Here is a 22633-nt window from a genome sequence, read left to right as displayed (position 1 = left end):
CATAAGTAGAAGGCAGTGATGGGAAATAGGTTTGAATAGGCACAAATCAGATACTTACTGACTGTTTACTGTGTGCTAAGCACTTAACAAATATTTAGTTCTTAGAGCAAGTCTGTGAGATAATTGCTGTTATTCTCATTTTGCAGAAGAAACTGAGACTTAGAGAAGCTTAGTAAGCTGCCCAAGAGTAAGCAGCCAGTAAACAAGGGTATCAGAATGCAAACCTTGTTTTTTTTCACATTTCAAAACTGCTTTTAACTACCCACACTGAATGCAGAAGGCTTTAATACTGCTCCAGTGTAATGCTTTATTTTGTAAGCCGAAGGCAGTTTTTTGATCAGAGGAGAGACTTTCATAGCAAAAAGATGTTAAAGATAATTTTATCTAAAATTCATTTTACAGGGACACCTGGGTGGCTCGGTGGGTTAACCCTCAGCCTTCGGCTCAGGTCGTGATCTCAGGGTCCTGGAATCGAGCCCTGCATCGGGCTCTCTGCTCAGCGGGGAGCCTACTTCTTCCTCCCCCACTCCCCCTGCTTGTGTTCCCTCCCTTGCTTTGTCAAATAAATAAATAAAAATCGTTAAAAAAAAAAAAAGATCTTAAGAAAACAGAAGATCCAGAAATAGATATAAATATATACAAGGACTTTTTTATATGATACAAGTGGTATCTGAAACTGATGATTAGATGGGCCATTATATGATGCTGGGACAACTGGATAGCCATCCAGAAGAAATAAAGTCAGATTTATACCAGGACTCACACACTAGGGGGCGCCTGGGTGGCTCAGTGGGTTAAGCCTCTGCCTTTGGCTCAGGTCATGATCCCAGGGTCCTGGGATTGAGCCTGGCATCCTGCTCTCTGCTTAGCAGGGAGCCTGCTCCCCGCGCCCCCGCGCCCCGCCTTCTCTGCCTGCCTTTCTGCCTACTTGTGATCTCTGTCTGTCAAATAAATAAATAAAGTCTTTAAAAAATAATAATAAAATTCGTTTTACAGATGGAGAAATGTTAGGTTTATGGTTTCAGAATGTCTTTGTCATAGTGCTGAAACCTTGCCCCAGATTCTCTGATTTGTGATCTCTTGTTCTTTCCAGTACACCAGCTAGGACATCTGTGGTAGAAGTTAAACGCTAGTATGATCGAAGTATGTCTGAAGATGAGTAGAAGACTGTTTAGAAAGTTGTCTGGGTATGAGTTGATGAGGACTTAGAATAGAGTGGTGGCAATGGAAATGGAAAAGAAGACAAAGATATGAAGGATGATAAATGAACCAAGAAGCATAGTGTATAGTTACTTCATGCATATGTCTGACTGGCAAGCTCTTGTTCACTGGCTTTAGTGTTAATCCTTTATAATAGTCACTAGCATTTATTAAGTGTTCAGTGAGTGCTTGCAAATGGATTATCTGATTGAAATCTTTTTTCAAGTAGATATCATTCCTGTTTTTTAGATGAGGAAATTGACATTATGAGCAGTGCTTTTGCCCGAGACCTTATAGCAAATACGTGATAGAATACTTGTAACAAAACTATGCTTTTAATCAGTATGTTGTAGTGTACTTAAAGTCTGTGTGGTGGCTCACATCTCTGCTCTGGAAAGATACGATGGTGGTGAGAAATGCAAGTATTACAGAATTGAAATACACAATAGTTATTCTGGCCAGAAAAATTAAAGATAGCTGTGAATGTGATTTTTTTTTCTTAAGGCTCTTAAAGTGGTTATATATATGATTCATGATTAACATAAATTTGTGTATAGTCAGTAGAAACTTAAGGCTATATCGAGTGGTAAGAACTTTGGCTATGTTTTTAGGGATGCTTGGTAATTGGTCTCCAGCAGGGGGAAATACTGTAACTTCTGTCTTATATTCTAATTTCTCCCCCCCCCCTTTTTTTTTAAGGTTTTATTTATTTATTTGACACAGAGAGAGCACAAGTAGGGGAAGCAGCAGGCAGAAGGAGAAGTAGGCTCTCTGCTGAGCTGGGAGCCTGCTACTGTGGGCTCCATCCCAGCACCCTGGGATCATGACCTGAGCCGAAGGCAGCTCCTTGACAACTGAGCCACCCAGGCACCCCATCCCTTTTTATTTCTCATACTTTTTCTCTCTGCTGGCACTTTAAGGTTTTTTTAAAGATTTTATTTATTTATCTGAGAGAGAGAGTGAGAACACTGCAGAGGAAGAGGGAGAATCAGGCCCCATGCACAGCAGGGAACCCAGTGCCGGGCTTGATCCTAGGACCCTGGGATTATAACCTGAGCTGAAGGCAGGCGCTTAACCTTCTGAGCCACCCTTTTTAAAAAAAGGTTTATTTGTTACAGCGATTGAGAGAGCGCGCACACGTGTTGGGCGGGGGAGAAAGAGGATCTCAAGCAGACTCCCCACAGACGGCAGAGCCCCACATGAGGCTCGATTGCAGAGATCACGACCCAAGCCAAAATCAGGAGTCAGAAGCTCAATCAACTGACTCATCTAGGCACCCCAGAACTTCTGAATTTTTTTAAAGGAACCAGAAATCTAGATCTTTCTTTCCTTTGCGGGGGGGGGGGGAGGGTGGTGGTGGTGCTGAATACCCTGTTTGATAAATATTAGCTCAAAGTTTAAAATAATTTGGGATAAGCAAAACATATGGAAGACCTAAATTTGACTCACTTTAGGTTACCAGTTTCTGATTGCTTTTGAAATTTGACCTGGGTTTGAATTTGAGCTCTGTAACTAGTAAGCGGTGTTTCCTTGCTATACCCTCAGTATACCATATTTTAAAAAGATTTGGAGGTCTGGGGAATTGAACATGATGATATATAAGTTTTATACCTGTATTCAGTCTCATTTTCCTCCTCAATATGTAAAGTGGGAGATAATGCCACTTAGTAGGTTGGGAAACTTTATCCATGGTCAGCTGCTAAGGCTAAGAGCTGTGTTTGTAAATGCACAAGTCTTTTGACCTCTACTCCAGTACTTTTTCCATTAAACTTAATGGTTTCAAACTCTAATGAGCCGCAGAATCACTTGGGTGCTTGTTAAAAATGTAGGTTCCCAACCAGCACAACTCAGCGGGTCTGGAGTAGGTTTCAGGAAATTATATTTTATTTTTTGTTTTTTTTTATTTTGTATTTATTTTTTTAAGTAGGCCTCACACCCAGCGTGGAGCCCAACACAGGGCTTGAACTTAAAACTATGAGATCGAGATCTTAGTTAAGATCAAGAATCGGATACTTAACCAACTGAGTCAGTCACCCAGGTGCCCCAGGAGATTACATTGTGAACAAGCGCCCCCAAAGAATTTGCTCTGGGCCATGTGAATAAAATAGGTTTCTCAGAAAATTACCTTCACTACAGCAAGTAGGTTAGACAGTTGGTTCTTTTACTCATTAAAATGTATTAGTGATTTTGGGGGCGCCTGGGTGGCTCAGTGGGTTAGAGCCTCTGTCTTCGGCTCGGGTCATGATCCCAGAGTCCTGGGATCGAGCCCCGCATCGGGCTCTCTGCTCAGCGGGGAGCCTGCTTTCCCCTCTCTCTCTGCCTGCCTCTCTGCCTACTTGTGATCTCCCTCTCTCTCAGATAAATAAATAAAATCTTTAAAAAAAAATGTATTAGTGATTTTGGGTCTGAATTAGTGTAATGCTGTTTATTTTTCTTAATAGTCTTATCCTTAGCCTGATTTACATTGTTTCCACTACCGTATTATGGACTTCTTGTCCTCGGTTAATTCACATGATTTTTTAATTGCGTTATTAAAATGAAACTGGTTTATGTGGAAACTGGGTTTCTAACTTGGGCTCCAAGAAACTTTTTTTTTTTTTTTTTTTTTTAAGATTTATTTATTTTAGACAGACAGCAGGAGAGGTTAGGGGTAGAAGAGAGAGAGTCTCAAGCCGACTTGGTGCTAAGAATGGAACCTGACTGGGGGCTTGATCTCGGAATGCTGAGATCATGATCTACCTGGAACCAAGAGTCTAACCCCTACGGGGCTGTGCCACTCAGGTGCCCCTCCAAGAAACTTTTAAAATGAGCAATATAGACTATATAGTGATCATGATTTCTTGTAAGTAAAATAGTCCAGTCAGGTAGAAATAATTGAAAATATAAAAATTCATTACTGAGCCAGTATTTGATAAATAGGAACTAAGAAGAGACAAAATTGCTTTCAAAACTGTATAGAATCATAGATTTTTACAACTGTTAAAATAAAAAAAGAAAGAAAGAAAAAAAGAAATTCTAGGGATGACCTAGGATCTCTGGACTCTTAGCAGAGACTGCGAAGGAAATCAGGGATTTTTGAGTAATTTCAATCTACTTGACATTCTGAATTTATTCATATATTCCATGTGGATTTCATCTATTACTAATTTGATACACAGTGGATTAGAATCTTGCTCTCCAGTACACATACATAACTGCTGTTTTCTTCCAGGTGACGATAGTAGTAAAATAGTAAATGTCTTGACAATGTTTAATTTATTCAATTTTGTTTCAATTAAATATATTTTCTTAGATGATTTGAACTATATATTTAATTTGGAGAAGGTTTTGCTAAAATCTAGTTTTGTTTTTTAAAAATTTTATTTATTTGAGAGCACATGAGAGCATGAGCAGGGGAAAGGGGCAGAGGGAGAGAGAGAAGCAGCTTCCTCCCTGAGTAGGGGGCCTGGCTCAGGGCTCGATCCAGGACTTTGGGATCATGACCTGGGCTGAAAGCAGACACTCAACTCACTGAGCCACCCAGACACCCCTAAAATTATGCTTCTTTAGGTTCATTCTTTTGGCTTGGATTTAATATTTATGTAACATCGCTTTTCATACTCCGTCTCATTTTGTTAATGGAATGGTATATGGGAAACATTTTTAGATGACTCTTTGGTTATTGATCCTGGATAATAACTTTCTGCCATCTGCAAATAGAGTTGTTTCATTATCACCAAACTGCATGTAAAACATTATAATTTGTCACAGCTTCTATTTTAGAGTATCATTCATTTTATTTTAAAAATACCAAATTTGGAGGGGCACCTGGATGGCTCAGTTGTTAGGGGTCTGCCTTTGGCTCAGGTCATCATCCCAGGGTCCTGGGATCAAACCCCAAGTAGGGCTCCCTTCTCAGCGGAAGCCTGCTTCATCCTTTCCCACTCCTCAGCTTCTGTTCCCTCTCTCGCTGTGTCTCTTTTTGTCAAAAAAATAAATAGAATCTTCTTTAAAAATTTGGAAATGAAAAAAAATGGATTTTTAAAAATTTTCTTTCTTTAAAAATTTTTTTTTTATTTTTAAAAAATTTCTGAAGCCTTAAGGAGATAATTGGTTTAGAGTTCAACATCCTACATAGTGAGTTATGGTTTCCAAAGCATCTTCTATTTGTTACCTCTCGATCTGCATACCAAACCTGAAAGTGAGGATAATAGCCGTTTTGTCGGGGAGCCTACTGAGACGCAGGCTCTGGCTGTCAAAGGTGACACCGTGGTTTAGAAATAATTTCTTATTGGAGAACTGAGATTTTGTAGCCCAGCCTTTTTAGAGAGTTCCTAGAAAAATACAGGAAAACAAATATTTAAAGATGAACTGGGGAGAGGGTTAATGTTGAAAGTAAAGGAGGAACAGTTTAAATGAAGCTGGAAAGTCTTTTTTGGGTTTTTGAGGGATCCTGGAATAGTAAAAAATTCTCAGTGTAGTTATGGGAAACTCAACCAATAGTAAGAGAATACAGCTCTAAGAAGGTGTTCGATTGTTGTATGCCACAGGACTGGCTACTATCTACATAACTCCTCCAGATGCTGTCTACTCAGATATTTTCCACTTGCTAAGAATTGAAGTGAGCCAGGGTGCCTGACTGGTGCAGTCAGAATATTGATTTCAGGGTGCCTGGGTGGCTCAGTGGGTTAAGCCTCTGCCTTCGGCTCAGGTCATGATCCCAGGGTCCTGGGATCAAGTCCCGCATCGGGCTCTCTGCTCAGCAGGGAGCCTGCTTCCCTCTCTCTCTCTGCCTGCCTCTCTGTCTACTGTGATCTCTGTCAAATAAATAAATTTTTAAAAAAATCTAAAAAAAAAAAAAAAGAATATTGATCTCAGGGTTGTGAATTTGAGCCCCGTGTTGGGTGTAGAGATTACATAAATGAAGGAAAGAATAAATAAATAAGCAAGCAAGCTTAAAAAATATTGAAGTGAGCCTTAAGTCTAACTCCTTAAACATGTAATGCTGCCTTCTTGATTGCTAATGAATGACAGTAGATAAAACCAATTGAACAAGTCTCTAAGTAATGCAAAATTCAGATATTTCTTTATGATAACATACATATTTTTTGAGATATGAAGGCCTGGGTAATATAGCCCTATGTTCTATTTGATGAAATAATTACTTGATGTACAAGACAGTTAAATTATCACAGTTTCATGGCATGAAGCAGAGGGCACTATGATGACCAAATATATAGACCTGAACAAGTTCTAGACCCATTATGAACATGTTCATTCTTTTGAATCAACAAATGCCTTTTAATTGAACATGACTATATCCCAGATATTGTGTCAGTTACTCAGGATACAAGCATAAGTAAAACTCAGTGCACAGAAGTGATACCCAACATTCCTTTTAAACTAAGGACCTAATATTCTTTTTCTCTTACCCCCTGAGCCCCATGTTTTTTTGTTTTGTTTTTTTTGTTTCTGTTTTTGTTTTGTTATTTTAACCTGAAATTATATGTATGCATGGTTTAGTTTTCAAAGAGAGAGAATATGTGTACCTGCATGGCAGGGGAGGGGAAGGGGCACATGGAGAGAAAGAACCCCAAGCAGGCTCCTGCCTAACATGGAGCCTGATGTGGGGCTTGATCTCACGACCCTGAGATCACAGCCTGAGCCAAAATCAGGAGTCGAATGCTAAACTGACTGAAGCACCCAGCTGCCCCCCTGAAATTGTATTTATTAAATTGGTTTTCCGATTTAAGAAATAAATTGATCTTCACATTATGATTAGTATGAGATAGCCTTCAGTGAATTGGTGTAATTTTAGCTAAAACAATCTAATTTGGAGTAAAAGTATATTTCTTTAGGTGATTTTTTTTTTAATTTTTTAATTGAAAGCACCTCATGCACTCCCTTTATTATTCTCTTCTAAGGGCTTGAGTATCTCATATTATCCCTTGAATCCTCTGAATCCTTTTCAGATTTAACATTCTGATTCCATAACATGTTCATTGGTAATGCCATTTTGCCTCTTCTCTGTCCTTGTTCAGTAATATTAGGCTATGTGATTAAAATTGAACTATTTTTTATCTTAGGAAGCCAGATCTGATACCCTGGTAAGATGGAGGATGGGAATTCTTTAGGTCATAGTCAAATTTCTATGCCCTTAGAAAACATCTGTATTTGAAAATCAAATTATTTAGGTTGTTCTATAGATCACTAAACTGTCTATGGCAAGAATATAGTTAGTTCTGTCCTGGAGAATTTGAATTCTGTTGAGTAGGAAGTGGTTTTTTTTTTTTTTTTGAAACCTTAGGAACTCGGGGTTTGGGGGCGGTGGTGGTGCCTGAGTGGCTTAGTCAGTTAACCATATGGCTTCAGCTCAGTTCATGAGCTGGGTCCTGGGATCGAGCCACGTGTCTGGCCCCCTACTCAAAGGGGAACCTACTTCTCACTTTCCCCCTGCTCCTGCTTTCTCTCTCTCTCTTGTTCTCTCTCGAATAAGGGAATAAAATTTAAAAAAAACAAAAACAAAACTTAGAAACTCTATTGGGAATAGTTAATGTTCTTGATGTTTCCAGTTAGTGTTTCAGGGAGGTAGCATTTATCATATTATAGTTACGAAGAAAAAATACTTAAATGATGCTGAAAGTAATCATTGTTTTCATGGTACTGAAGACTTATTTTCAGGAGAAATTTGCAAAAGTGACACTTTGGCTTGGAAATAGATGTACCATTTTTTACTCTGTTTCTGTGAGTTGTGTGTAATCACTGTTTTAATAAATGAAATTATATTTAATGCATTAATGTAGGTTACTAAGGGTCCTATTTTGAATAGTTTTGCAAATCAGAGAATATTTCTTACATGTATTTGAGTTGCTAAAAGTAAGAAACAGATTTAAAGATGCCAGGACAGGCTCTTGGACTTAATTAGTTTAGTGGCCACTTTTGAAAGTGGATATTGTGACTTTGATGGCTTTTATTTCTGCTTTATTATGATCAGTCTTTTAAAACTATTTTAGACACCTTAAGAGAACATCAGATATTTTTAAGTATTCTCAGGTATATGCATTGGCTCTATAAATGTTCTGCCCCACCCCCACACCAGAAGTTTAAGTTGGTAAGATTATTTTATCTAATTATTGGTAATTAATGGGGGTTTAGAACTTTGTGTTGATTACTGCCATATGCCCAATGCCTTCCGGCAGTGTAGTAGCAGTTCAGTAAATATTTGTAATGAATATTTGTTGACTCAATCTTAGTAAGGGGAGAGACAGCAGAAAGAAATCGAGGTGTTCGTGTATCTATTGACTGTCCAACCAGTGTTTTAATTACTTAGGAAGCTTCATTTCTAATCTGCTTCTATGGGGAAATCATATGATTTTGAAGTGTCGCTGATTACCAAATTACGGTTTTTTAAAAATATTTCCTTCCCAGTTGTTCTGTTCCTGGAGTTTGTCTCTAAAAATAGTGTTTCTTGAAAAAGTATTTCTCTTCAGTCCAATTCTTTGGACCAGTTTCTTATATTAGTCTGTCTCTATTTTCAAATCAAAACTGATTCATGAAGGATTTTCTCAGAAACAAGGTGGCTGTAGTCAGTGAATTTTTATATTTGGCCTTATTTTCTCTTCAGTTATGGTAAGTCATAGTAGCTTCACATATTAACAAGAGATGCATATTTATATATGCACGTTAGTACTTTTGTCATATAAGTAGAAGTAAAACTACCTTTTAAAATATACCAAGTACAATTTGGGTTGGTTAATGAAACATGTGAAGTTTTTTCCTTCTCTTTAGAAAGATATTTTTGGGGGGTCACCTGGGTGGCTCAGTTGGTTAAACATCTGCCTTTAGCTCAGGTTATGATCCAGGGGTCCCTCCAGTGGAGCCCAGCATCCGGCTCCCTGCTCAGTGGGGAGCCTCCTTATCCCTCTTCTCCTGCCTGCCCCCACACCTGCCCCCTTTCCCACTCATGCTCATTCACTCTCTCTCAAATAAAATAAATACTTAAATTACTGTAATTTTTTGCTGAGGTATAATTGTTATACAGAGTATTAGTTTCAGGTATAGTACATAATGATTCAATATTTGAATACATATTTAAGGTTTTGATTTAGAAAATAAGAATACCAGTTTTTTTTTCCATCACATGAATACATCAGTATTGGCATATTCTAGACCTGGTATGTTTTCTTTTTTTTTTTTTTCTCCCCTTCTCTACTTGTCTAGATCACAGTCATCGTATTTATTAATCTTTGGCTGAGGAGGACAATTTCTTCTAAGGAAAGTGTGTAGTGTTCTCTTGGAAGTTGTGTCTTTTGGAGTGAAGTAAACAACAAAATGTTCTTAATTTAATGGATTTTAAGAAATATTTTCCTCCTTTAAAGGAAACAATTAGGGAACCTGGATTTAGTTCAATTTATTTTATTTTATTATTTTATTTTTAATTGGCTTTTGTGTTTTTTTATTTTTAAATTTTTAAATTTTAATTTAATTAAGTTTTAAAAAATATTTGAGAGAGAGAGCGAGAGAATACAAGCAGGGAGAGGGGCAGAGAAGCAGACTCCCCACTGGGCAGAGAGCCTGATGTGGGGCTCATGACCCATCCAACCCACTAAGCCACCCAGGTGTCCCTTTAAAATTTTTTTTAATTTTTAATTTTTTTAAAGATTTTATTTATTTATTTGACAGAGACAGCACAAGCAGGCAAAGCAGCAGACAGAAGGAAAGGGAGAAGCAGGCTTCCCACTGAGCAGAGAGCTGGACATGGGGCTCGATCCCAGGACCCTAGGATCATGACCCAGATGCTTAACTAACTGAGCCACCCAGGTGTCCCTAATTTTTAATTTTTTTAAGTAGGCTGCACACCCAGCATGGAGGCCAACTTGAACTCATGACCCTGAGGTCAGGACCTGAATTGGGATCAAGAGGCTGGCGCTTAGCCTGCTGAGCCACCCAGGCACCCCTTTATTTATTTATTTTTTAATTTTTATAGGCACCCCTTTATTTATTTATTTATTTTAATTTTTATTTTTTAAAAGATTTTATTTTTAAATAACCTCTGTACCCAACATGGGGCTCAAACTTACAACCTCAAGATCAGGAGTCACATGCTCTACCAACTGAGCCAGCTAGGCACCCCAGTTCAATTTATTTTTCAAAAAAAGTTGAGTTTTCTAGAGAATATCATATTAGCAAACATTTGGTTCCTATCTACTCTTTGAAAAGTCATCACTGTAAATTGTTATTCAGGTTTTCCACAGTGGTGGTCTTTATGATAGGATTTATCATTAATCACAAATGAGTAAGTTGAGAGGTTTTTGTTTTTAAGCTGCATTCTTTTTCTGTATTATATATTGTTCTCTGTCTTTTCCCACTAGGATTTTTTCTTTATCTGGAACCTCTTTAATAATGGAAAGAAATTACTGCTTGGCCCAGACAATAATGTCATCTTCAGATTGTTTTTTGTTTGGGTTTTGTTGTTGTTGTTGTCATATATATATTTTATAAGTAAGCTCTGTGCCCAAGGTTGGGCTTGAATTCACAACCCTGAGATCAAGAGTTGTGTGCTCCACCGACTAAGCCAGCCAGGCACCCCTGTATATTTTACATTTAATATAATATATAAATATATTTTTTTTAAATTGAAGTATGATTAGCATACAGTGTTATAATATTAGTTTTAGTGGACAACATGATTCAGCAGTTCTGTACAGTACTCGGTGCTTACCACAATAAGTGTAGTTCCCCCTCTGTCACCAAAATGTTATTATAGTACCTTCAGATTATTTTTAAAGCCAGACTCTTTATTTTCTGTGTTGAGTTACCTCTGAGTGGACTAATTATAAGTGGGACAGCCATTTTGATGCCACTTTCTCTGGAGTTCCTGGTCTCCTTCAAAGCTTGGCTTTGTTGTATGCGGAAAGAAAGATGTTGGCAAGCCCTGGAAGACTTCATTAAAAGGAAACAAAGGAAAGCTACTTCAGGGGTTTTATTCATTCATAACAGTTTGAGTTCACAACGGAACTCAAATATACATAAGTTTTCTAAGCACTTAGTGTTAAAGGTTATTTTCCAGACCTTGTACTTACATGTTTTAAAAAAAAAAATGTCTTGATGACTCCCTTCCCAATCCACAAATCCTCTTAGAGTTCTTTTAGTGAACGAAATGATCACTGTCCAGTTGATCTGTCTTTGATGTTATTTCTTTAAGGAGAAGTCCCAACTGGGGCCCTGAATACTGATTTACCAGAATGAATAGTTAAATTAGAAATTGGAAGCTAGAGCTAGTTCTCTTGCTTTAAAGCACCCCCCCCCCTTGAATTGTTAAAGAGGAGGTTGTACATGTTCTCAAGTAGCAGTGCAAAAATCCCACATCCTGGGCCAACCAATGTGAAAACAACTGCTCTAGCACTAAGTGTCTGTCCTTCCTCTTCTTCAGCTGAAATTGGGGGAGGGACAAACCAGTTGTTACTTTACCCCTTCCCATCTGCCTGCTAGAAGGCCTGTTTCCTACCCTAATGGTTTCTGCCTAACAAATGGTGTTTCTTTTTTACAGCATTATGATCCTGGACTTGTTGTGGTGATGGTAAACTTAGCAGTGGTAATTTTTTATTTTCAGACTGAATTACTCCTTTTGTCATCAGTGCACCAATATGTTAGGCTTACTTTCTCTGTTGTAGCCTTCATCCTTCTGCTTGGTCTTTTTCATTTTCCTTTCCTTTCCTTATGCAACTTGTCTGATCCTTGTTCATTAAAGGGTACTGTTAAGAAGGGATGTATCTGTTTGTGTTAGAACTGCCAAAAAAATCAGTTAAAACATTAAATTCTAATACTGTCAAAAACTTGATTTTCCCACAATGTAATGGGCACTAGCACTTGCTACTGCAATTTATAAATAAATTAAAACAAACTTTGACTGCCTTAGAAGGCAAAAGTACTAATGCAGAGTTTATAAACAGGGGTTTACAGAGGTAATGAATTTGTACCAAAACATTGATTCTTGCAAAACAAATTCTGACAGACCAAAAAAGAAACCAAAACCAAAAAAAGTAAATTCCTTTGACGTTTCTTTTCAATTCTTTCATTGGAACATTTGTGTATTTTACCAGTAAATCCCTGATTGAGACGTTATGAAAGTGATACTGCACCTAGGAAGTCATTTTTATAACCTGTCTTTAATTTGGTCCTTTTGCTAAAGATTGCAGTCACTGCTTATTTATTATACCATTGGGCATAAGGTAGTATGCATTTTCATTTTGTTTAACTGGCAGTCTTTGATAGTTTCTAAAAGAAGGCTGGATTTTAGAACTTTTTTCCTTTTTTTTTTCCTGGCATGAAAAGATCTTTATTAACTTAAACTTTCACTGTGATAATTATTCTTAATTATCTCCTTATTTATTGTTTGAAAACTGTAATGGGATATTGGTGATAAGTAAACTTCCGAATTTGTTTTTCATTATGTTTTAAAGACAAAAATTAAACACATAAGGAGCAACTGGATATAAGTGGTTGCCAATCACTTTGAAAACAGTTTTTTTCTTTTTTCTCCAGGACCAAGCCTAGTCATGAATATGGCATTTATTTATTTTTAATTGGTTTTGGTAATACCTCAGATTTAGCCTGACAAAACTCAGCTTTTTAGCCCAAAGGTATAATACATATGTGTGTATAACAACAACAACAAAAACACAAAAAAAAAACCTAAAAAAAAACAATTGTTTACACCAGCCTGAGTGAAATGATGAGGGAAGTAAACATTGTGTTTTTTCACTAAAGGTGTACAACGGATAAGGTAAGTCAGTCCTCTTTTCAGTGGGCTTACATCACAATAAACAGCGCAAGTTGTGATGTAAAACAGCTGTGGTAGTAAAGTGCTTGTCTGCCCCATTTTGCTTTGTTTGGCTGGTTATGAGTGGATTAAATATACATTTTTAAAAATCTCCAGCATAGATTGATTAGTTTAAAGTCAATTTTCTTCGCAACTAGTCCTTTTCACAGCTTACCGATTGCCATAGCCAGTGATAAATCCGCTCTGGAAAATGAGACCTCAGAGCACCAGTTTTAAAGGTAAAATGATTTTTTGTCCCTAAGGGCAACTAACTGTTGCTTTTTATTTAAATATTGTCACAGCCCCAGTTAATTTTGAAAACAAAAAAATATTAAACATGCTGAATTGCAGTTACAGAGTTTTCCTGTATCATGTTTGAAACCGTGCATTTTTTAAAATTTAACCATATCAGTTGAGATTTATTACTAGTTTAAAAAGTGTGTATGGGAGGGTGTCCGTGGACAGTAAGAGTGATTCTTGATGGAAAGTTATTTGGGGATCATTTTAAAAAGCAGTTTCTAAAGTTTTTGATTTTAAATCTCCTGGTGCCATTGCTTAGAAGTGCTTTGCATTGCTTATTTAATTTTGTTATAGTAATCTGGAATTTTCCCCAACTGGAATGTTTGCTAAGGTGATTAGTTGGGCTTAAACTGGGAGAGGTAGGTTTGGTTGTAAGCTGTGAGAATGGCTTGTGTTTGGTTCACTGTAGCTTTCTGGTCTCTGCACTCCAAGGCAAGATCTCTAACCACCCAAACCCAATGTATAAAGTGAACTGTTGGCTTAGCTTTGCCTCTTACCTTGATTATGTGTTCCTATTACAGGGAGAACAGATCCCATTCCGATTGTTGTCAAGTATGATGTCATGGGCATGGGACGCATGGAAATGGAGGTAAATTGATCTTGTTAGCTAATTTTTTTTAAATGGCATATTTAAAATTGATATTAATTCCAAATTCAGATGCCAGTACAAAAATACACTTATCAGATATAATGTAGTTTTAATATTTTTCTTAGGAAATTAAAAAATATATTTTACATTCTCATTTAGTGCTGGCTTTGAGGCAGGTGGGTGACAGACAGTGCCCCTAAGGAAGTTGAATGTTTTGCCCAGGGTTATGCCACAAGGCAAGATCAGACTTAAAACCCAGATCCTGGTGCTTATTTCTTTAGGCATTGTTCAACTCTGAAAAATCTGCCATGGTAGAAGCTTTGCCCCTGTGTACAGCTGTCATCTGTGATACCTTCTTTTCATTGCCTAAAACATTTTCTCCATTGACTCCTAATTCTTTGGCATTGAACATTGAAGTAAAGTCTGTTATCATTAAAAAAATGTGCCTGTTGGGAACCACCAGCATGATAGGATTAATTAGCTATTTTGCACACATTTTTCTCTGTGGGGTGAGAATGAAATAAGAGTTGCTGAGTATAATATGAAGTTTTTATTTTCATGTAATACTGTAGTTGTGTAAATAATTTTTTAATAGCTAGTTGGGGTACTCTAGGAATTACGACTAATTATATCTATTTTTGTTAAGCTCGATTATGCTGAAGATGCTACCGAACGGCGCCGTGTCCTAGAAGTAGAAAAAGAAGACACAGAAGAATTGAGACAGAAGTACAAGGTACTTGAATGAAGCCATTCTTTGGTGTTGTTGGGGGCTCACACTGAAAGTGATACTCATTTTGGTGAAAAGGATCTCTATTTACGACAGGATTTGTTTAACCTTCAGTGGTGATTACTAGTAGGCCTCAGGTTTCTGTTAGTTTCCTGTATTACTGTTGTAAAAACTAGAGAGCTGATGCTTCATAAGTGTGTTGGAATGATCACATTCGTCTTTGGAAACACAGTGCCTGTACATAGTAGGGAGTAGTAGCAGTAAAAATTGTTATTTAAGAGTCCTTTGGGAACTTGAACCTATTGACAGGACTTTTGTTTTCAGTGGATGGGGTATTTTTTTTTTTTTAAGATTTTATTTATTTATTTGACAGAGAGAGATCACAAGTAGACAGAGAGGCAGGCAGAGAGAGAGAGGGAAGCAGGCTCCCCGCCAAGCAGAAAGCCCAATGCGGGACTCGATCCCAGGACCCTGAGATCATGACCTGAGCCAAAGCAGCGGCTTAACCCACTGAGCCACCCAGGCGCCCTGGATGGGGTATTTTAAGAGTAACAAACTGAGGGGCATCTTGGTGGCTCAGTCAATTAAGCAACCAACTCTTGATTTTGGCTCAGATCATAAGATTGAGCTCTGTGTCGGGCTCTGCATTGGGCATGGAGCTTGCTCAAGATTCTCTTCCTCTCCCTTTCCCCCTTGCCCTCTCTCTCTTTAAAAAAAAAAAAAAAAAAGAGAGAGAGAGAGGGTGGGGGGACATCAGTATTTTCCTTTTTAAGGGATTAGTTTAAACTACAGTTTTAGACCATATTAAAAGTTAGCTTTCAAAATAGACTGACCAGGGAACATGCCTTTCAAGATGTAGTATGCCCAGTCTCTACTATAAAATAGGTAAATTTGAAGGTAACAAATAGGCTTTGTTAAGATTATCATACAGAAACTGATTTTCATCATGAACCTTTAAGTGGGAAGATGGAAAAGAGATTTATTTTTAAAAATCTGTTCTACTGTAAAAAAATAACTAATATAGAAACTGACAGAACTATAAGGAGAAATGTTACATCTACCACAATAGTGGGAGATTTTAATATATCTCTTTCAATAATCTATTTAAAAAGTGGAAGAGACATTCAGCAAAGACATTTGGAAGATTTGACTAACACATTAACAGATTTCACCTGCTGGTTATATAGAATTGTGAATCCAATCACTTTGAAAATCAGAAAACTTTTTTTTTTTAAAAGATTTTATTTATTTATTTATTTGAGAAAGAGTGAGAGAGAGCATGAGAGGGGAGAGGGTCAGAGGGAGAAGCAGACGCCCCCCAAGCTGGGAGCCCAATGTGGGACTCAGTTCTGGGATGCCAGGATCATGACCTGAGCCAAAGGCAGTTGCTTACTTAACCAACTGAGCCACCCAGGTGCCCTAAAATAAGAAATTTTGAAAATATATGGAACATTAATTTAAACAAAATTTTCTACCATAATAACCCAGTCATAAAATGTCAACAAATCTCGAAGAACTGAAATCAAGCCACAAAGCAGTTTATTTTTTTTATTTTTAAAGATTTTATTTATTTATTTGACAGAGAGACCTCGAGAGAGGGAACACAAGCAGGAGAAACGGGAGAGGGAGAAATAGGCTTCCGGCTGAGCAGGGAGCCAGATGCGGGGCTCAATCCCAGGACCCTGGGATCATGACCTGAGCTGAAGGCAGACGCTTAACGACTCAGCCACCCAGGCACCCCAGCAGTCGGTTTTTTAAATTAAAGATAGAAAGATCCCCTGTAAGTTATGAGAGAATTATTTTAGTTTCCAGTAAGTGAAAGAAGAAATCACAATGCTAATTGGAAAATATTTTGGACTGAAAGATACAAATACTATGTATCAAAACTTCTAGGATAACCTAAAGCAATATCATATGTGATAGCAAATATATATCCTTAAATGCTATTTAGAGAAAGCAGAAAGTGAAGTAAACATTTCTCTCAGGAAGTTAGGAAAAGAATAGCAAAGTAAATCCAAAGAATGCAAAAGAAAAGAAGTAATAAAAGATAATTAAGGTTAACAGAAATGAAACAAAAAACAAAGCCAAAAGTTAGGTACTTCTGGTGATATTAAGGAAGAAAAGAACTTAGAAAACTAGTGTCAGTGGTGAGAAGATAGCATTGTAGGTGCAGCAGGCAGCACTAAAAGATAAAAATCTTGCAATTAACCTCATGCCACCACATGCAAAAATTAGGTTTAAATGGACAAATTCCTAAGAAATAGAACTTGCTAAAGTATACTTAAAAAAGAAAAGAAGAGAAAAGAAAACTTCAGGAATTCTGTACCTATTATATAAATTGAATCTATAGTAAAAAGTCTTTCCATAAAGCCCAAATAACTTCACAAGTGAGTTCCATCAAAATTCATAAAATAAATAACTTCAGTGGTTTTTTTTTTTTTAAGATTTTATTTATTTATTTGACACAGAGAGAAAGAGATCACAAGTAGGCAGAGAGGCAGGCAGAGAGAGGAGGAAGCAGGCTCCCCGCTGAGCAGGGAGCCCGATGTGGGGCTTGATCCCAGGACCCTGAGATCATGACTTGAGCCAGAGGCAGAGGCTTAACCCACTGAGCCACCCAGGCGTCCCAGTAACTTCAGGCTTAACCAACAATGTCTAATCTTCCAGAGAATTGAAAAGAAAAACTCCCAGCTCATTTCATGAGAGATTAGTACCACCTTGATTCTAAATACTGACAAGAAGGGTACTTAATGACACTTCGATTTAAAACACAGATGCAAATTTTAAACCACTAGCAAATACCAGAACCAATTCAGGATATATCATGACCAAGTTATGCAAAGAATGCAAGATTGATTTAATGTTACAAATGCATATAGTCAACCACAATAAGAGATTAAAGGAAGAAAATCTAGGGGTGCCTGGGTGGCTCAGTTGGTTGGGTGACTGCCTTCGGCTCAGGTCATGATCCCCGAATTCTGGGATCGAGTCCTGCATCGGGCTCCCAGCTCCATGGGGAGTCTGCTTCTCCCTCTGACCTTCTCCCCTTTCATGCTCTCTCTCTCTCTCACTCTCTCTCTAAAAAATAAATAAAATCTTTAAAAAATAAATACATAAATAAAGGGAAAATTCTATTTGACTATCTCAATAAATGCCAAAAAAGCATTATATAAAGTTCTGCATTCATGCATAATGAAAAGTCTTGTCCATATTGATAAAGAATCTTCTGACAGAAAGCCTACAAAAACCATATACGAGATACCATATTTAAAAGTTGAGGACTCTCCTTTTGGGATGTGGAGATAGCAAGGATGACAGCTCTCATTGTTTCTGTTAAGTATTGTGCTGGAGGTCCTAAGCAACACAGAAAGATAAACAGGCAGAAACAAACAAACAAATAAATATATAAGAGATGAAAGGAAGAGACAAAACTGTTTTTGTTTGCAGGTATGATTACGTACACAGATATCTGAAAGAATATACAGATAAATTATATAAATTAGTAAGTTTAGCTGGATGCTAGTTTCAGAATCATAAATTAAAATTAGATATCTGTATATCAACAAAGAGAAAATGGGCATTACAAAAATTTCAGCATTTGTAATAGCAAAAAACTTTATGAAACACCTAGGAATTAGAAGGCAGACCCTTATATATTTGACCATATATACCATGCCATACCATACAATAACAATATCATACCATGAATAATCCTTGTAAAAGGAAAAAACATAGAGCTTATAGAAGATAGTGTAGAAGATTCTATCTTCTAGCTGTGTCTAACTTAGATAAGTACTTGTTTCTCATTTCAGCGATACTTTCTTTGATGTTTTATTATGAAAACTGAGCATACAGAAAAATGGAAAGAACTATATAGTTAATACTCGTATACCAACCACTTATACTCCATAATTAACGTTTGTAAATATGTTTTATTACATGTCTCACTTTTTTTTTTTTTAAGATTTTATTTATTTATTTGACAGAGATGACAGGAGGCAGAGAGGCAGGCAGAGAGAGGAGGAAGCAGACTCCCTGCTGAGCAGAGAGCCCGATGTGGGGCTCGATCCCAGGACCCTGGGATCATGACCTGAGCCGAAAGCAGAGGCTTTAACCCACTGAGCCACCCAGGCGCCCCCATGTCTCACTTTTTTTTAACTATTTGAGAGACGCCTGGGTGGCTCAGTTTTTTAGGTGTCTGCCTTCGGCTCAGGTCATGATCCCAGGGTTGCTCAGCGGGGAGCCTGCTTCTTCTGTCAGCTTCTCCTCCTGCTTGTGCTCTTCTCTCTCTCTCTGCCAAATAAATAAATAAAATCTTAAAAAAATATATTTGTTTTGGGGGGGGATACAGGGGGCGAGAATCTTGAAGCAGACTCTCCACTGAGTGCAGAGGACGTGGGGCTCTATGCCAAACCTGTAAGATCATGACCTGAGCTGAAACCCAAGAGTTGAATGCTTAAGACCCGGTTTCTGATTGAGCCACTGAGGTGCCCCAGATGTCTGACTTTTTTTTTTTTTTTAATATTTTATTTATTTGACAGAGTGAGGGATCACAAGTAGGCAGGGCAGCACACAGAGAGAGAGCGAGGGGGAAGCAGGCTCCCTGCTGAGCAGAGATCCCGATGTGGGGCTCGATCCCAGGAGTCTGGGACCATGACCTGAGCCGAAGGCAGAGGCCTAACCCACTGAGCCACCCAGGCGTCCCCAGATGTCTGACTTTTTAAAAAACAGCCTCACTGAAAATGACTTCCTAAATTCTTGAAATACCTCTTTTATTCTATTTCTAATTTGTTTTTGGTTTTTTAGTAATGTCTAGGTTTTGTATTTGGGGTGCTGTTTGTGCCTTTTTTTCTTTTTAAACACTTTAATGTTTTTATTTTATAATTTCTTTCAAATCTTCTTTTAACTGTAGTACATGATATGTGTTTTTATAGTTTGTTTTATCTCCTGACTTTTTCACAGTGGTTTGTCTCCTTGGGTGGCTTGCAGTTTTGATTGTCATCTCATCATTCTGTGGAAATTTCTTGTATCCTGGATTTTGGAGGGAGTGCTAATGAGATAGTTTCATATGTGCGCTTGCTAAGATACAGGGTCTTTAACTGCTAATGGACTGGTTTTTTAAAATGTTAATACCTAAACATTGTGACTGGAAAGTGTAAATCCTTTAAGTCCACCAGTGACGGGTCTGAAGTTCCAGCCTCTTATACATGACTCTTTCCATTTACACACTGATACATGGTGAGTTTCTTGGTGTCTTCATGGACAGAAGGTAATGAGGTAGTGCAGTTTTTCTAGTTTCTGTTTCAAGGATGGAGACAACTCTTTTTTTGTTTTTTTGTTTTTTTTTCTGTTTTTTTTTTTCTTTTTTGGAGTAAACTACACCCAACATGGGGCTCGAGCTCACAACCCTGAGATTAGAAGTTGCAAGCTCTACTAACTGAGCCAGCCGGGGACTCCATGGAGACAACTCTTCCTGTCTCTGAACTTTTCTTTTTTTTTTTTTTTTTTTTTTTTTTTTAAGATTTTATTTATTTATTCGAGAGAGAGGCAATGAGAGAGAGCATGAGCGAGGAGAAGGTCAGAGGGAGAAGCAGACTCCCCATGGAGCTGGGAGCCTGATGCGGGACTCGATCCCAGGACTCCAGGATCATGACCCGAGCCGAAGGCAGTCGTCCAACCAACTGAGCCACCCAGGTGTCCCCTGTCTCTGAACTTTTCATAGGGAGTGCTTACTAGCTTTCTCTCATCAAGGTCCTGAAGGCTCACCTTCAGGCATCTAGGGATTGCCCTGTCTTGTTGAGCTCAACTATATATTAAAGTGTGTGTGTTTTAAAGATTTTATTTATTTGAGAGAGAATGAGAGAGAACACAAGCGAGGGAGAGAGGTAGTGGGTGAGGGACAAGCCAACTCCCTGCTGAGGAGCCTGACTCTGGGCTTGATCCCAGGAGTCCAAGATAGGTGCCCCTTTTTATTTTATTTTATTCAGAATTATAACATAGTGAAATCTTCCTCTTCCTTCTCTTCTCCCTGCCCTTTTCTTTATGCACCGTTCAACCCGTTAGGCTGGCTTTAGCACTTTTCACTGAACCACTTTATTTAAGGCCATAAAATACCTCTGTTTGCTAAATCCAGTAGCTCTTTTAAAACTTACTCCATATTCTGTTTCTTGGCATTGTTGAATACAATTGACCATTCTTTTTTCTTTAAAACGTTTTCTTTTCTCTTGCTTTTCAAGATTTCATACTTTCCTAGATTGTTCCTATCTTCCTTGCTGCTTCTGTATAGGTTCCTTCGTTGGTTCCTTCTTTTCGGCCTAAACTTCAGATGTTGGAGTTCTTCATGTTCAGACCTAGACCTTCTTTTTCTGTCTAAACACTGTCCTTAGGCCCTGAATGATTATAATACTATGTTTCATCATCTTTCACATGGTTCTTTTTTATCCTTTAGAACTTAGCTTTGAAACCTTCTCTCATCACCTAGTTTAAATAAATCCTCCACTCTGCCTTATTCTCTTGCAACACTGTCTTTTATCATTTATAAATTTTTGTCTGTTCACTTGTTTATAGTCTGACTGCTGTTTGGGCAGAAATGGCATTGAGAAGAGAGACTGTGTCTATTTGTCTGCTGGTAATAATACTATATCCAGCATAATGCCTGGCGCATAATTGCTCAATAAATATGAATTGAACAAACATATTCTTTGAAATAAGGGGAGGGGCCAGATTTATTTGGTTATACTGTCAGAAATAGAAATATTCTAAAGTGGGGCACCTGGGTGGCTCAGTCAGTTAAGCATCTGCCTTTGGCTCGGGTCATGATCCCAGAGTCTGGGGATCAGTCCCCATGTTGGCCATGTTGGGGTCCCTGCTCAGTGGGGAGTCTGCTTCTCCCTCTTCCTCTGACCCTCAACCTGCTTGTGGTCTGTCTCTCTCTCTCAAGTAAATAAATGAAATCTTAAAGAAAAAATACTCTGAAGAATACATCTTGTTTTCAAATAAAAGTTACACTGTCAAGTGAATAAAAATGAAATAGCCCAGAATTCACAGCCTCTTAATATTATGCATTATATTTTGAGGCTCTTTTTGTCCCCCAGCCCAAGAAATTATTTCTCATTTGAACTCTTCATATTGGGTTAAGCAAGAATTACTTATCCCTGTTTTATTGATCAGATGCACAGAAGTCTTGTCAGATCTTTACTGTTTGTGAAACTCTTTCCCCTTCCTGCTTGTCACTCATTTATTTCACTGTATTTGTTCTTCACCTTCCCATGACCTTGGAACTTTGGCTTTAGTAACGTAGCCCCTCCTTAATTTGTACTGTCAAGCACCACAGATTTTTACTTCCCTCAACATTTTGACCCCAACTCTTTTCTTCCTGATCTTTGTGTCATAGCTACTTCTTTTTTTTTTTTTAATATTTTTATTTATTTATTTGACAGAGAGATCACAAGTAGGCAGAGGCAGGCAGGGCCGGGGGGCGGGGGGAGCAGGCTCCCTGCTGAGCAGAGAGCCTGATGTGGGGCTCGATCCCAGGACCCTGGGATCATGACCTGAGCCGAAGTCAGAGGCTTAACCCACTGAGCCACCCAGGCATCCCTTTATAAAGCTACTTATTTAACCAAAGCCTGTCTCCAGTCAATACAAATACTTGCATTTCTACATCTTTACTGTAGTGCAGTATGAGAGTGGTTCTGATTCACTGGGCTCAGAACTGCCGAGTAATCTTTCATGTCATTTCCTGCTTAGTCTCCTCAGCTCTCATTTTTTTTTTTTTTTTAAAGATTTTATTTATTTATTTGACGGACAGAGATCACAAGTAGGCAGAGAGGCAGGCAGAGGGAGAAGAAGGGAAGCAGGCTCCCTGCCGAGCAGAAAGCCCGGTGTGGGGCCCGATCCCAGAGCCCTGGGATCATGACCCGAGCCGAAGGCAGAGGCCTTAACCCACTGAGCCACCCAGGCGCCCCGCCTCAGCTCTCGTTCTTAAGCATTGGTTCTCATGCCCTCTTCTTCCCTCAAC

General features: G+C 38.2%; 1 protein-coding gene across 7 annotated transcripts in view; it reads left to right on the top strand.

Moving 5' to 3' along the window:
• GPATCH8 (G-patch domain containing 8) overlaps positions 1-22633 on the top strand; it is a 108623-nt gene that overhangs the window by 42213 nt on the left and 43777 nt on the right. For 4 of the 7 annotated variants that reach the window (XM_080827371.1, XM_080827372.1, XM_080827373.1 and 1 more), the window contains 2 exons: positions 13822-13889; positions 14536-14622. In XM_080827371.1, the coding sequence (XP_080683497.1) occupies positions 13822-13889; positions 14536-14622 (155 nt within the window). Of the gene's footprint in view, positions 1-11728; positions 11774-13821; positions 13890-14535; positions 14623-22633 lie in introns of all 7 variants that reach the window. The other 3 variants (XM_080827374.1, XM_080827377.1, XM_080827375.1) reach the window with 2 other exon arrangements.

Source organism: Martes martes (genome assembly GCF_963455335.1).
Source record: "Martes martes genome assembly, chromosome: 16".
In the NCBI taxonomy this organism is placed as follows: Eukaryota; Metazoa; Chordata; class Mammalia; order Carnivora; family Mustelidae; genus Martes; species Martes martes.
This window is presented reverse-complemented; position numbering and strand designations above follow the sequence as displayed.